The 16,524-nt window shown below is 34.9% G+C and overlaps 1 protein-coding gene across 2 annotated transcripts in view; it reads right to left on the reverse strand.

The window, feature by feature from the left end:
• The window catches only part of PDE3B (phosphodiesterase 3B), a 176,889-nt gene that overhangs the window by 66,342 nt on the left and 94,023 nt on the right, over nucleotides 1-16,524 (reverse strand). For both annotated transcript variants that reach the window (XM_079930304.1, XM_079930303.1), the window contains exon 2: nucleotides 3,274-3,324. In XM_079930304.1, coding sequence (XP_079786430.1) covers nucleotides 3,274-3,324 — 51 coding nt within the window. The remainder of the gene's footprint in view (nucleotides 1-3,273; nucleotides 3,325-16,524) is intronic.

Genomic DNA, 16,524 nt, shown 5'->3' on the forward strand with positions numbered 1-16,524 from the left:
CATGGCCGCTGCGCCTGCGCGTCCGGAGCCTGTGGTCTGCAACAGGAGAGGCCACAACAGTGAGAGGCCCGCGTACCGCAAAAAAAAAAAAAAAAAAAAAGAATCCTCAGACAAGATATTAGAATTAATAAGTAAATTTAGCAAGGACACTGGATACAAGAGTCAATATATAAAAATCAACTGAACTTCTATGAGGCAGCACAAACTATTAAAAACATGGAACTTCTAAAAATTGATACCTTTTACAATATGTTTTGCAATTAAAAAAATTAAATATCTAAGAATAAATCTAACAAAATATGCATGACCCCTACACTAAAAACATTATTAAGATAAAGAGGATACAGATCAGTGAAGGAATATACCATTTTCATGGATTGAAAGCCTCAGTATTATGAGATGTAAATTATCCTCATACTGATTTATAGAGTCAATATAGTCTCAATCAAAATCCTAGCAGTATTTTTTGTGTGTGTGGAAATTTTCAAGTTTATTAAAGAATAGTCAAGATAACTTTGAAGAAGAACAATGCTGGAGAACTTACTATCAGATGTCAAGACTTATTATAAAGTTACAGTAATTAAAGTAATGAGTGTGGTATCAGTGTTTCAGGAGAGACAAATTGACAAACAGACCAGAAGAGAAAGTCCTGAAACAAATCTACATATGGTCACTTGCTATATGACAAAGGTTATAATACAGTGCAAAGAAGAAAGAATGTGTATTTTGTTCAACAACTGGAACTGGGTCAATTGGATAACCATATGGGAAAAAAATGTCTTGATCTATAAATCACACCATACAGAAAAATCAATTCTAGATGAATTACAGATCTAAAGATGAGAAGTAAAACAATAAAACTGCTAGGAGGTAACAGAAGAGGGTAGACACAACCCAGAGGATAGACACAACCCAGGAGGTAGACAAAGTGTTCTTAAATAGGACACACACAAAAAAAATCACTAGACAAAAAGGAAATGATTGATAAGTTGGCATAAAAGGAAGTGATTGATGGAGTACTTTTAATAAGACACCATGATAAACCACAGACAGGGAGAAGGTTTTTTTTTATGAATATATATATTCATGTCCAAAATACATAAAGAACGCCTACTGATCACTAAGTAAAAAGTAGATAATCAGTGGAAAACATGGGGAAAAGATCTTTACCAGAGGATATCTGAGTAGCAAATGAACATAAAAAGATTCTCAGCTTGATGAGCCATCAATGAAATACAAATACTAAAACCACAATGGATATCCTTCAACAGCTACCAGAATGATTTAAAACAGACACTACCAAGTGTTGGCAAGGATGTAGAGCAACTGAAACATCCATATACTGCTGATGGTTGGGTAAAAGTGATACAGCCTCTTTGGAAAATTATCTGGTGCCTCCTACTAAAACTGAACATACACATGTATACCCTATGACCCAGCAATGCACTCTAATGTATATATCCAACAAAAGACATCAAGAATGTTTCAGCAGCATAACTTGCAATAGACAAAAAACTGAAAAATAAAACAAATGTCAATCTGCTATAGAATGGATGAATTAACTGTATATTCATTCAATGAAACACTAAATAGAATGAGAATGGATGAATTACTACTATGTATAATAACATGAATTAATCTCACAGATAAATTTTGAAAGAAGCAAGACAGAAAATACATATGAGTGATTCCATTTATATACAATTCAGAAAAAGACAAGAAAAACTAAGTTGTGATGACAGAAATCAGGTTTGAAAGGATGCTTGGGAGAAGTTGATGACTAGGTGGGGAGCACAGGGGGCTTTTGGTGTACTGAATTCTTCATCTGAAAAATGGTCACATGTATATATTCACTCTGAGAAAATTCATCAAGTTATACAGTTATGACCTGTGCACCTTTATATATGAGCGTTACACTTCAATTTTTTTTTTTTTTTTTTTTTTTTGGCCATTCAGTGCAGCTTGCGGGATCTTAGTTCCCTGGCCAGGGATCAAACCCAGGCCCATCGCAGTGAAAGTGCCGAGTCCTAACCACTGGACCACCAGGGAATTCCCTATACTTTGATTTTTAAAAAAGGATTATTAGGGAGAGAAAGAGGGGTAGGAGAAGAGAGAAATAAAAGTCTGTGTGTCCACAAGCCCATGCTCTCAACCATTACTGCTTACTTATCTTTAGATTTTACCAGTAATTTAGGTAGATACTCTTTTAATTGGAAACTGAGGATCTTGGTGAATATGACTGATGAAAAAGGCCACTATTTAGGTCAAGAAACCCCAGCCCCTTTTAGGTCAGATGTGGCCTTCCTCACATCATCTGACTGTAACAGTTACACCAGAGAATAGTTTTTTCTTAATGGGCTGTTGTGGCTATTCCATTTAAAGTTTAAAAATAAGAATCAACCATTCAAAGGGGTGTTCATTTTGCAAAATTTTATGTTGGGACAATAGAAGTAATATGTCTGTAAATACAAATGACAAAGATTTGATTTTTATTAATGTTTATCTATTAGTGTGAAAAACATCAGGTTTCAAAAGCATATGAAACATAATATTACAATCTTTGTAGACTAGAATTATATAAACCATACGTTTCAATACAATGGAAAACTAGGAAAAGATCTATAAAGATATATATCAAAAGTTAACAAAGTTAACAGTTATTCCTTGATGTTTGAATGATTTTCCTTTTTTCTCCTATACTTCTATTTTTAATTCTACTGATAACAACATAAAGTTATCAAAAAATCTTTAAAAAGTACATTTTGTATTATTCCATATATATAAAGTTCATAAATAAAGAAAACTAATTGCTAGAAGTCTGGATAGGGATTTCCTTTGGAAACATAGGTAATGACTAGAATGGCACACAAGTGAGGCTTGTGGGATGCTGGTAATGTTCTATTTCTTGTTATGGGTACTAGTTATATGGAATGTTTAATTTTTGAAAATTCCTTGAGCTGTGCAATTTTCTGTACATTTATCAGTAACTCTAGGTGGAGTGAACTGGGGGAAAAGAGCCTCATATTTAATATAGATGAGCCCAGATTATATTAGCAACATTTTAAAAATAACTATTTATATGTTTGGTTTCTTACTTTCTTTTCCCTTACAATTAAAATACATTTTAAAAAAACTACCTAAATGAAGTTCTGGTTATTTTAGTTCAGCTAAAGAAAAATCTTACGGCATATAAATTAAAGTTACATTCAGAAGATTTCTATGTCAAAAATTTGATTACAGATATTAATTATTAGTGATATCACTTATATTTACCTGATAGTGAGGTTTATACCACTGCTTTAAGTCCCAATCCCAAAGAATCATCTGGGGGAAAAAAAAAAAAAAGAGTTCACTTAGTTACAAATCATAAATAAATAAATATATGTAAAGACAAAATGGAGCATCTTCAATTACAGATACCTAAAATACCTTAAAGTTTGGGAGAGGAATTGGGAAGATTAGAATAAAAAATATCTCTAGGTGGAATATTTTATTAATTACACAATCTGTGATTGAGAAATCAAAAGAGTCAGGATAAAGTCACTAAACTAATCTATATTCAAAATATAGATTCAAAATATCTATTACCACAGAACTGAAAATATCAATCCAGAAGCACATCCATTCACTAAAAATACAAGAAAAATGACAAATCACCGTTCTTCCCCCTCCCTACCCTCTCCAAAGGCTCATAATTTGTCATTTTAAACCAGTGACAGTAGGTGGTGCTATTTCCTTACCAATAAGGCACTTCTGTCAAAAGCACTAAAAAGCTTGCCCTCGGTTTAGATTAAGCATAAAGGAATGGATTTATAAAAAGCTACACACAACCCTTTTGATTCACAGATAATTAGTTTTCCTGTTTTTCTCCTTTATAGATTCTCAATGGTAACTTCTTAGTACCAGACTAGTTTTTTCCTGCCCTTCTCTTCCTAGCAGGCCGTGTGGTTACTTCTCCATCTCATAGTCACTGCTCTAGAAGATAAAATTAGCTTAAATTTGGCAAGCTGTAACTGCTACCTACCATTAATCCTAAATTTCTTTTAAGTTTTACTTAAGTAATAAATAGGTCTCCTCCTTTTGCCTAAATAATTGATTATAATTGTGATTTTCTACATGGCTTTGAACCCTAGTATCGAACATAAGCCTAGTTAATTTGTAACACAATCACAATTTCTATGTACTGAAATATTTGTGTTGTTTCTTGTCCTTGGTCGTAAGGATTCTGATTGCAAAAGATCATAAAATGTTATCTACTCTTTCATTGGTCGGATATTTAAATAAGGAGTTGGCAGATTTTTTTTCTGTAAAGGTACAAATAGTAAATATTTTAGGCTCTGCAAGCCACATAAGGTCTTCCATGGCATATTCTTTGGTTTTTGTTTTTGTTTTACAACCCTTTAACATGCAAAACAAAACAAAACAAAAAAACATTCTTAGCTCAGTGGCCATACAAAAACATGTTCCTGGCAGGATTTGGTCAGTGGGCTATAGCTTGCTGACCCCTTTTAAAAATTGTCAATTGTCATTATCACCATCCTTGCAGAAGGTCATCTCTTGCCAGTAAAGAGAAACCTATCTCTTCCCAAAGAAAATCCAGACCACTTACAAAATTCATGGACCAGTACCTGCAAAATGGCTATGGTACAGCTACATGCAAAGTACATAATATATATTAGTAGACTCATCAAATTTACGCAGTATTTTATATGGCCCTAAGTGTGGTCCTCATATAATTATTTCAGGTTTTGATTTAACCAGCATAAACTCTAGATTCTAGAGACATTAATCAATGCAGTTTAAGACATTAATAACTTCCTAAGAACATTCACATTAAGATTAAAATAACCTAAAATCCCTAAATTTCTTTTATACTTGATATACACGCTCCATTTTCTGCATGCTATTCTTACACAACTGGCTTTTTAGTCCCAACTGCAGTACTTTACTTCAGTCCTGATTTCAGCCTGTCCAAGTTTCTTTGGAGAGTGGAATGTCGACTAGCCTATTCACCATTCTTCCCATCATCATGACATCTGTAAATCTGATGTTTTCTTAAGTTCACTTTAAAAAGTACAGAATAAACAGGAGTGAAAACAGAACCTCAGGATGGATCACTAAAGATTACCTATGAGATTTGCGTCTGAGTCTGCATACTTGCCTAACATACTATCATCCAATCCATACCTCCACATTTCTTCTACAAATGATACCATCAAACGGTGACACACCTACACCTCATTTCTCCTAATCATTAGTCTGAGTAGAATTTGATTTCTTGCTAACTCCAGCGTACTTTCATTAGGAGGGTTTCTTAACACTGAGTCTTCCTTGCCTCCCACTTGCTATTCTGGCTTTGAATAAACTCTTAAGCAGTAGATCAACCTTATTTATAGTCACTTTCTCTGCGATCAAAAATACATTTGCCAAAAGGCAGCAGGTCTTAGTCTGAAATCCCCTGCATATTAGGAACTGAAAAGAGATACAGTGAAAGCCACAAATCGCTGGTAGACTGCCTTCTGTATAAATTGGACAACTAGAATATTAGCGATTTTGAGAAAACAAAATTTTCTGCATAAGTAATAGAAGATGTATAATCCAGGAATCATACAGCTGCAGCTAGGTACATCTTACAGCAGTGTTATTCAAGGTGTGGTCCACAATAAGAAAGTACAGAAATGAAGAGTAAATGTTTAGAAATTTTTATATCAATTTGATATTGTTGAGTTGATTTTAGTATATTTTACAAAAGCAGATTGGGGCAAAACCCCCAAAGCTTGATCCTTTTCTATATAGTTTGATGCCAGGAGACAAGAACATGGATGCATAGAGCTGCACTGTTTGGGGCAGCAAGAAAACTAAAAACGACCCAAATGTCCATCAATAACAGAATGGGGAAATTTTGGTACATTCATGCAGTGGAATACAATAGTGAAAATGAATGAAGGATAGCTACAACCTATATGAATGAATCTTAAAAACATAATGTTGAATGAGAAAAGTCACAAGAGGATACATACAGTATAATTACATGCAATATAAAATAAAATATTCATTGAAATATACTTTTTAGAAATATAAACATACAGGAAACTGTGAAGAAATTCTGGATGGTTATCTCTAGGGGAGAAGAAAACTGGATCTGGGAGTGCCATACAGGGAACTTCAAAGTTACTGGTAATGTTCAAAGATAATGGTGGGTCGATAGTGTTTTTTGTCCTTAGTGTCTAAACTGGTAAAGAAGTAGAGGCAGTGACTAGAGTAAACTCTTGAGGAATTGTGCTATACATGGCAAGAATGAAATGGAGCAATAGCCAGAAAAGAATGTGGGAATAATACTTTTGTTGTTAAAATGGTAGGTTCTAGAGCTTGTTTCTACTTGATAGGAATGATCCCGGACAGTAGAACTAATGATAAAGGGTAGATAGAGTGCACGATTTCCGAAGGAGCAAAATCCTTAATGAAAATATTGCTCAATACCTCTATAATATTAGCACATAGATAAAATTTTAAACTAAGAAACAGTAATAGAGTATTAGCCATTATTAATCAAATCTGTGAATCACTAGTTCCTCAGCAGTCTGGAATATTTGGGGCGGGGGGGAGAACCAATTTAGTTTACATATATTTCAACATTGTGAACTGCAAGATTAATTCTGATTTCCACAGAAATATCATCTTAACAATTATATTTTGTTTTTATCTTTTATTTTTTAAAAAACTTTTGGCCAAGCGGCTTGTTGCATCTTAGTTCCCTGACCAGGGATCGAACCCATGCTCCCTGCACTGGAAGCGCAGAGTCCTAACCACCGGACCACCAGGGAATTCCCAACCATACATATTGAAAACCGAGGCAGGTGCCCTAAGGCCTGCATTATTCTGCATGACTACAAATCATCCTAGGTAAAGTATTTTCGTGTCATTTGAATATTATTGTTTATATCTATTGAATTTGCATTTTTTGCATTGTTACATTATGTCTCCAGTCCAAAAAATAAATAGCTCAAAATTGGTTTCCTAAGGCTTAAGGTACTAATAAAAATAGTAACAAAACTCAGAATGAATGCTAAGCCTGAATCAAGAGCAAGACTCTAATGCAATCTGACTACAAATCTGTGGGTGTGATGATACCACACAAACCCATAAAAAAAAATTACTAAGTCATACAACAGTGACCATCTAAAAACTGGACTTTTTTTTAGACTCGCAATTCATTCACCTTATATTCTTCTGAATGTTGTCCACTTTGAAACTTTTATGACACTCAAACAAAATGTGAAGACTTTTTAGTAAACCAGTAGAACTTTTCTAGAACAATCACATTATGCTTTCTTATATGAAACTGAAGATTTTTGTTCCTAAAACAGAAGTGACATAAACTAGAGGCACCATTCAGATTCTGTGCTCCTCATAGGAAAAGCGTATTAAAAAAGATAAACTGTTGCTGAGAGACTTGTAAAACTAGCCACACAGATGATAAACATTATGCTGGAAGAGAGAACGGACCAAAAAATTTCCAAAATGTATTTACTATGTGACACCTTGGGACATCACAGAACTGAAAAGGCATATAAGGTAAAAGGGTAATTACTGTCATATTTGTACACAGCAAATACTTTACTTTACTGGTAGGTAAATGCACTCATGTGATGAATCCAAATCAGCTCTTGGTTTATGTGCGATACACACAGCAAAAGATGGCAGCCAACTTTTTTATGTGTTTATCCTTGAAAAACCCATACTACGAAATATGATTTTTTTTCCTATTTAATGATTATTTTGTAAACTATGATAGAGACTTGAAAACATGTGCTGGAATCAGTTCTGAGAGAATCTGTACAGCAAGGAAGGGCCTCGCTAAACAATTAGAATATCCCTTAACTGCAGATCTACCACTGCTTTATTCACAGAAAACAGCTGGTAGTTGAAACACACATGCTGGGCACAGTTCAGTGTTAAAGGAATAGCATTAAGTGTAAATGCACTCCATTTTTGGCCACAGAAAGTACATCTTTTCAGTGTGCTGTGGGAAAATGGAGTGCAAAGAAAAACTATAAATAGCAAATAGAAGTAGTCAATAAAATGCAAAGAACTTCTATTTCTCAAGTTTTAAAGCGTGACAATGACCATTAACTTAGCAACTGACACAGCCTCAAAAGTAATCTTCAGTGAGAAATCTCTTTATGATTTGAGGGTCCATGTTGAATTTGAGTATTCAGAAACAACAACCAAAACAACTACTTGCTACTTTCCACTGTAAATTATAATTTTGCTTGAATTTTTCTAATTTAAGAGAAATAGAGAAAAGAAAAGAATCTGGTTGGATATATGTGCTGAATCTACAACACACAACCTATTTACTCATCAGTGAGCTGAAACAGAAATACCTTTAATATTGCAAACAATGTTCACTGATAATGTACTTATTTTAGTTTTTAAAAATTATGAATCATTTTTATACATTTATCTAATATTGGTAGGCGCCTGCCACACATACTGAATACATAGTGGATGGTGCATGGATATTAAAAGTTTAAGAAACATTGGTAGAAGCATTCCTTCCTCCTATATAATATGTAGCTCTCTTAAAATTTTACTTCCAAGTAGACAGTATATGCTCTGTATATAAACTCTTCCCAAGTCAGCAAAACCTTAGGCATCTAAACTTCAATCTCAATAGCAAGGTAGATCCTATAAATAATTTAAATATAAGAATAAATAATTCAAATACTGCTAAATTTTCAGTAAAAAAGGGAAGTTTCAGTGGCTATGGTATGTTCTCAAAACATGGTTCTATTATACTATAAGACATCATTTAATGAAAGTATGAAATTTTAATTGCTGGGTTTTTTGTTTGTTTGTTTGTGGTACGTAGGCCTCTCACTGTTGTGGCCTCTCCCGTTGCGGAGCACAGGCTCCGGACGCGCAGGCTCAGAGGCCATGGCTCACGGGCCCAGCCGCTCCGCGGCATGTGGGTTCTTCCCAGACCAGGGCTCGAACCCATGTCCCCTGCATTGGCAGGCGGACTCTCAACCACTGCGCCACCAGGGAAGCCCTAATTGTTGTTTTTAGGAGCTTCCAATATTACATTTGTCTGTTTCCATCTAAACTCAAATACAATATCAGAAATTAGTACATATTTCACACACTGTAGTTATCTGTTCAAAAATAATTTTTAAAACAGCATTTTCTCATAAGTAACATATGAGGTGCATACTATTTAAAAAATTCTTTTAGTTGATTTGATAAAGTAAACCCAAGACTGTGCCTTTATACAAATTCAGCTTTTCTTTGTGGTTATAAAGTTGAATCCTGATAAAAGTTTCTCTTTGAATATGTTTATAAGTCCAACATGCTTTACAGAGCTCTACAAAACCACCAATACCACAGAGAAACATCAGCAGCACAACCAGGAGATGTTATCAGGTTCAATTACGTCAATGAGGTTTTATTTCATTGTTCCCTATGTAGACAAAAAGAAAAATATATATGTGTCCTCAAGTCAAGCTCACAGAACTGTGATATTTATGTGAAATTTGAAAGATTGTCTATTATGGTACAGCTGTGAATTAACGTTACAGCATCCTTTATTCTCATGTTTCTTGTTGACATTTTGCTTGAGCTTCATGTATAAATCTAGGCTAATGAAATTGACTGAATTTCAGTATTTCCAACTTTTTCTATTTCTATGCCTTCCAACTTAGGCCCATTTAACTCTGTGTTTATTGAACATAAACCAAAAACATAAAATAAATGGACTGCCAAAAAGCTAAACTAAAACTGTACTTTCTAAGATAGTAACCTTGACAAATAAGGGCCCCAGTCAGAAAAACTGACAAGCAGGGGAAAAAAGGTGTGTGTGAGGGGCGGGGTGGGGTGGAAACTAGTATTACTTGGAAACTAATCTCATTTACTATTCTTACTAATCAATCAAAATATATGATTACAGCCGTGGTGACGTAGACTGTAAGCTATGCCCCAGCACTATGTTAGATGCCTAATACCTAATGTCTTCTTTAATCTTTACTAGAATTCTTCGCGGTAAGCCTTATTTCCTCATTTTACAATTGACACAACAGAGACTAAAAAGGTGAAGTAACCTGCCCAGAGTCACATGATTAGTAAGTGGCAGAGACAGAAATTAAATTCAGATCTGCCTCATTCCAAAACTTTAAGGATTCTTAATCATTATTCTACACCACCTTATAATTATTACCATTTACTACTGTTACTATCAACACTACTATGTGCTAGCAATATGGCAGGTGCTTGGCAGCCATGTAAAATCACAACAATTTTGCAAGTAACCTCATTTATATATGGGCAAGTTGAGGCTTAGCGATTATACTAATTATTCTGTATTTGCCTCCCAGATCCCTTCTTTGCCCTCCTTGCCACCCTGGGGAGGCTGGGCCCTACACTGCATCTCCTGAGCTCCCATGCAGCTGGCTTCCACTTAGGCTGGGAGATGACAGCAGGAAACCGGAGTTTGGGAGGAGAGAGAGGTGATTATTTCTTCTCTGCTGCCTCCATGACTACAGGTCTTAACCAGATGGTCTTCCCTTCACAACTTCAGCTGTGACTCTGAACACACCATTTCCACCCTTGTTCCATCAGCCTCAGGTGAGGTAACAGCTTTCCATAGTTACTAGTCTCTTGTTGCCTAACCACCCCTTGTCCATCATCTTAACCCCGCTCATTCTCTCAAAGTAGATTCTTCATTAAAATCTTTTTATTTGAACCACCTTGGAGTGAATTCTATTTCTTTTTTGCACTCCTAAATAATACAGGGACATTGTTAACCAAGTTCTGTCAAGTGTCAGCTAGGAAACTGCAGAGCTAGAATTTGAACTCAGATTTATCTCCCTACAATTTTATTCCCTTTCTACTACTATGCTTGAAGGATAATTATTTAAGCTTTTAATGAGACCTTTCTTTCCAAAAATGATAAATAAAAAAGGATCATCAAATCATCAAATTACCCTCCAATCCCATATTTCCTGCATTTCATTCTGTTACTACAGATGAACTTCCTGAACTCTAGTCAATGGCTTACTTTTCCATAAATGCACTAGGTCCAATCTGCTGGTACCTACCTGAGGATATTTCACAAGCAGTTCTCTCCCTGTCTGCTACATCATCATTTTCTCTCTCTACTAAGTCATTCCCCTTAGACTATAAACATGCCACAATTCCTCACTTCTCACACACACATACTTTCTCATGATCTTCCTTATACTCAGTCTCTATCCCACTTCTTTGCTCCCCATTTACAGCAAAATTCCTCATGAGTGATGTTTACTTTTTGTTTCCAATTCTTCTCCTACAATTCTCTCTTAGCTTTACTAGTTTATCTGCTGGTCCTTGAACATGCCAGGCAATTCCAACAAAGATTTTTCTAAAGCCGTACTGATAATTCAGATTTTATAAAGTAGCACTTGAAATGTACATATAAGTTTGGGTTTTTTTCTCTCAAGAGTACAAAACCAGAAACAACAATATTTAAAGGGACAGAGGACAGACATAGGTTGAGTGAGAAAAATATGAAAAGTCATAGATTGTTTGAAAAAGATAGAGATTTAACCTCTAAAAGTACCAACTACTTAAACCTCTATATCCTATTGATCTTATGAGACTTTTGTTTTTATCATGATGTTCTGAAATTGAGTAAAACACCTTTTTTTTTTTTTAACCTTTCAGAATCCTTTTAAAACAGTTCCACACACTGTGGTCTAGTTAGTTGTGCTAAGGGAATTCAAGCACAGAGAGCCATTTTCTAAATATACTATGAAATCACCTCTATTTTACCAGTATTCTTAATCTCTTATTCACTCCAGATGTTTTCAAGTTTTTACCTACCTGCTTCTCTTCTAGACCTCCTGTGTCCTTCCAGATATATGAGTTGGCACATGCCTCAACTGGCCTATGGTTAAGCAGAATTTTATCTCCATCCCAGACATGGACTCTACAATCCCACCAAGAGATACATATTCTGGGGAGAATGTGCCAAAAATAACTGAAAAAAAAATGGGATTGTAAGCCTATAACTTGTTTTCCTCCTACTGTGAATAATGTTTTCCTTTTAAGTTAAAATATAATTTTCAGTATAATTTAAGCAAAAGATTAAATTAATAATAGCTAATATTTAAAAGACCTTACTAAAATATGTGGACAATTCAGGATTGCATGAGGACCTTCCTAATAAATGTTCTAGAATTCTAGGCACAATTTATGAACAAGACCAAAAGAGAAAAAAAAGGTTCCTCACCTCAAGCACAGGAATATGCTACAAACTTGACTCCAATCTGGAAAGAAAACTGGATCACAATGGCCTTCTCTCAGGGGAGACCTGAGATCAACCTAAAATGGTGGTTTTCCTCAAACAGAGGAAGCTGGGTTGCTTCCCCATGCCCCCGCCCCAATCAATTCTATACGGTTCACACAACTAAAAGCTCCATAAATTGCACAGACATTCAAGTAAAACAAAGGGACTAGCTGGTCCTAGGCAGGCATACCCTCTGCCTAACAAAGCAAATACAGCATATATGTTTTCTCTGATTGCCCTTTATAATTTATCTGAGAACAGACAGATTATAGTTTAGACTTAAGAATGGTGAACCAACCAAAGACACCAGTCTTACTGGTAAAATAATTACATATATGTATGGAGGGGAAATAAAATAACACGCAAATTCTCTGCTGGAAGTCCCTTTGTTTAGGAATCCTCCTCCTTGGCTCTTCTGATATTTATGACTCTCTAATGCGTTTACATAGACACAAGCTTTGTATTCCCAAATAACACAATGGAGAGTCCTAATGGTATTTCACCATGGGCAGAGAGTATATTTCATCAACAATTTGTGATCTCTGCCCCAAGAGGAGTATTTGAAGTGGGTTAGAATACTGCTGTAGGAAAAAATCTAGAAATTCCTTCCAAGGGCTCAGCTCCAGGCTTTGATACCCCTCGGCAGTCTGCCTACTCTACCCTTCCTTTGATCACTAGAACTATCAGAGCCAGCTATGGGCCCAGGACCATTCCGACTGGAAGTTTCCCATCTTCAAACATGTCCAACCCATTTGGACAGAGGGTGGAAATCACTGTGGGTAATAACTAAATATTGCTTGGGTCATTTGAAAGAGAACACATGGTGACCTTTAATCAGTCTCAGTCTTTTAGTGTCCTCAAATTCCTACCTCACTGCAACTAAAACAAAATAAAACCTAGTTAAAAGGGAGAGGCAACTTCAAGTCTAGCAAACCACAGGCAACAAAAGTGTGTTTACTACATTAGGTACTCTTTTGGGAGCTTATATATATCATTACATTCAACCTGTGAGATCAGTTTTTATAAATAATTTGTTGAATGAATAAATGACTCATTTTTAAATCCCTCTTCTTCCCCGTATCAATCTATTTTGATCTAGATATTTCTGATTTTCTATCACCATATTTTCACATTTTTATCATATCAAGCCTTGATCACTTTCAACAGCCTCCAATCAATTTTATCTACTTTATACATCTTCAAAGCCTTGTTATCATGATACTCTCCTGTTAGAAATATTCAGAGTATATTTGAGCTTAGGGGAATTTAGAAGTTAATTCCAATCTTCTCATTTTACAGATACTAAAGAAAACAAGGTCCAGAGTAATTGATTTTTTCTTTGTCTTTTTTACCTCTGTCTTTTTTACCTTTGTCTTTTTTACCTCTAACCTCAGTCAACTAAAAAAAAAAAAATCTACCTGTAGGCAGACAGTCAAGTAAAACAAAGGAACTATTTGGTTTTAAGTGAGCAAGCCTCCCCCAAAGAAAAATAAAAACATCTTTTTCTGATTACCTTTTATTTTATAATTCTACCAACCAAGCTCACATCTGATTATCTACCCAAACCCATGGGGGGGAATTTAACAACAACAATCTGCTTACCACTTTCTACATCTGACTTAAACCTTCCTATTTTCCTTGGTTCCTATTCTCTACTTCCTATCTCTTAATCTCAGTTAAAAGTAGCTGACCTCTTAAAACAGAAGAAATACTTGAAGGCTACAATGGAGGTATTCTTTAAACAATAAAGCCTGTTGAAGGTAGCAACTGCACGTTCATTTAGAAAGTAACAACCAGAGCTTAGATTATTCTATATGAACTAGCTCACTGCCAATATGGTAAAGATTCAGGACCACAAAGAACTCTTATTCTGTCAGATGGCTACATCTCTGAAACATAAAGGGCATTTCATACAAAAAGGACTATATAGGAAAGTAGCACAGGTATATTTAAGAATATTTTCTTACCACTTATTTATATAACTTTTCATGGGTAAAATTTTAAACACCTAACAGAGATACATTTACTAGGACCTTACCTGATTTTATTTTAGAACTGAATATTAAATTTAGCAGATAGAGGTATTAAAGGAAATTATCATAAAAGCATCAAAGTAGATTTTAATTAACCAAGAAAGAAACTTAAGATCAATGTATACTAACAAAACTATTTTTTTACACTTAAAATTAAATTCACCATTTTTCATTTGGGAATTTTATTAGGTAGAAATTATTCAAGTTGCCGGCAGTATCTGTTTGACACTTATTTGAGTTAACAAGTTTTGTCATAGTAACAGATTAAAATTAAGCAAAGATACTAGCCCCAAAGTGACTTGATCTAGAAATGAAAAATGGAACCTCTGATCTATTAAAAAAAAATCAGATTTCCCCAAGGATCATCACAGTATCCTAAACTAATGAAACAAAATGTACTAAAACCTGGGCTTCCCTGGTGGCGCAGTGGTTGAGTTCGCCTGCTAATGCAGGTGACACGGGTTCGTGCCCCAGTCTGGGAGGATACCGCATGCCGCGGAGCGGCTGGGGCCCGTGGGCCGAGGCCGCTGAGCCTGTGCGTCCGGAGCCTGTGCTCCGCGGCGGGAGGGGCCACAGCAGTGAGAGGCCCGCATACCGCAAAAAAAAAAAAAAAAAAAAAAGTACTAAAAGTTTTATGCTTTGCATAAGCAAAATGACTTTTTAATAAATTTAAAATATAGAGATAAATTTAACACTACATTTTAATAAAAATTTTACCATGTAAGAGACCACTGAACACTAATTTTCCATGTATAAAATAGAATAAAATAATAACAATCTGGGAATTATTTAATTTGAATTATTATTATAATGTAACATGGATCATAAAGAAACTGACAGTTCAAAAGCAAGTTTCAAATAATTTCTAGAGACCCTTTCTAAAAACTGAGAGCAACTACTAACTCTTCAGTGTGCTATCAATTTATTTTCCAAAACATTAAACCTTCTGACAGTGCTGTACAAATAATAGTCACCAGTAGTTACTCCAACTGGCAAAGAAAAGGAAACCAGATATTAAGGTCTGTCAATGATCAATATATTAGTAAAATTTTAAAAATAGTTCTATTCTTAACTCAGTAGTCTTCCCCCCCCCCCGCAACCCCAAATTAATGGCTGCTCCCTCATTAGGAGACAAATGCACACCAACCTAGCATTTTGCTGAGATTAATGAGTCTAGCACAGTGGAAAACTGTGCTAATTTTTGACCACAAAACTATTACAAAATAAACTAACCTACTCTTTTTTGGTATGCTGATGGTTAATGAAGACAGCTCAATAAACTCTCAGGCTGGCAGTACATATGTCAGTATAGGCAGTTTACTAATTCACCAATTATTAATATAAATCAGATGTAAATTATGCACCCTTAGCCTCCAGGAGAACAAGAGCATCCCAGCATCTAGCAAAGTGCGTACCTAGCACTTAGTTGCTTAATAAATACTTGTAGAATGAATTCACCTAAAAATATCACTTGTCACATTATATAAATTTGAAGTTTTGGTTATGTAGCCTATTAATACTATTAATAAGAGCTAATATTTATCGAGAGCTTACTATATGACCTGTTGTCCTTATTTTTACATTTAATCATGGCTGAGAGAGACTATCTAACTCGACCAAGTTTACATGGCAGGTGAGTGGTAGAGCAAGAACTCAAACTGGTTTTTCTACCTACAAAATCCAGAATTTCAATGACAGTATTATACTGGAATATTCAGAATTCATTATTATGCTAAGAATCTCTACTATGTAACTCTCATCTCCCAGCAAAGGTCAGTTTACAAAAATGTGAAAGTAATGAATTTTCAAATGATAAATAATTACAATACATTATTTGCCTTCCTGGCTTTTAGTATTTGGTCTCCTGCTGAAGTTGAGCTCTTAACCACTTAAAAAAACATCTGCTTCTATTAGAGAACAGAACAACTTTATGCAATGGAAGAAGTGGGCTACCAAATTAGAAAACCAAGGGCTAAACTACTTTTGTTCCAGATGTCAGGATATAAAAGGCACTATCTTAAACTTGTTGTGAAAATTAAGAATGTACTTTATAAAAAACAAAGTACTACAAAAATGCTCATAAAATATTTCATGTGTTTATATGCTATTGTCTAAAATACATGTTGTCTAGATTGCTCACACTTAGAATATGTTACCATGCATTAC

Source organism: Stenella coeruleoalba, assembly GCF_951394435.1.
Source record: "Stenella coeruleoalba genome assembly, chromosome: 8".
Taxonomy (NCBI): Eukaryota; Metazoa; Chordata; class Mammalia; order Artiodactyla; family Delphinidae; genus Stenella; species Stenella coeruleoalba.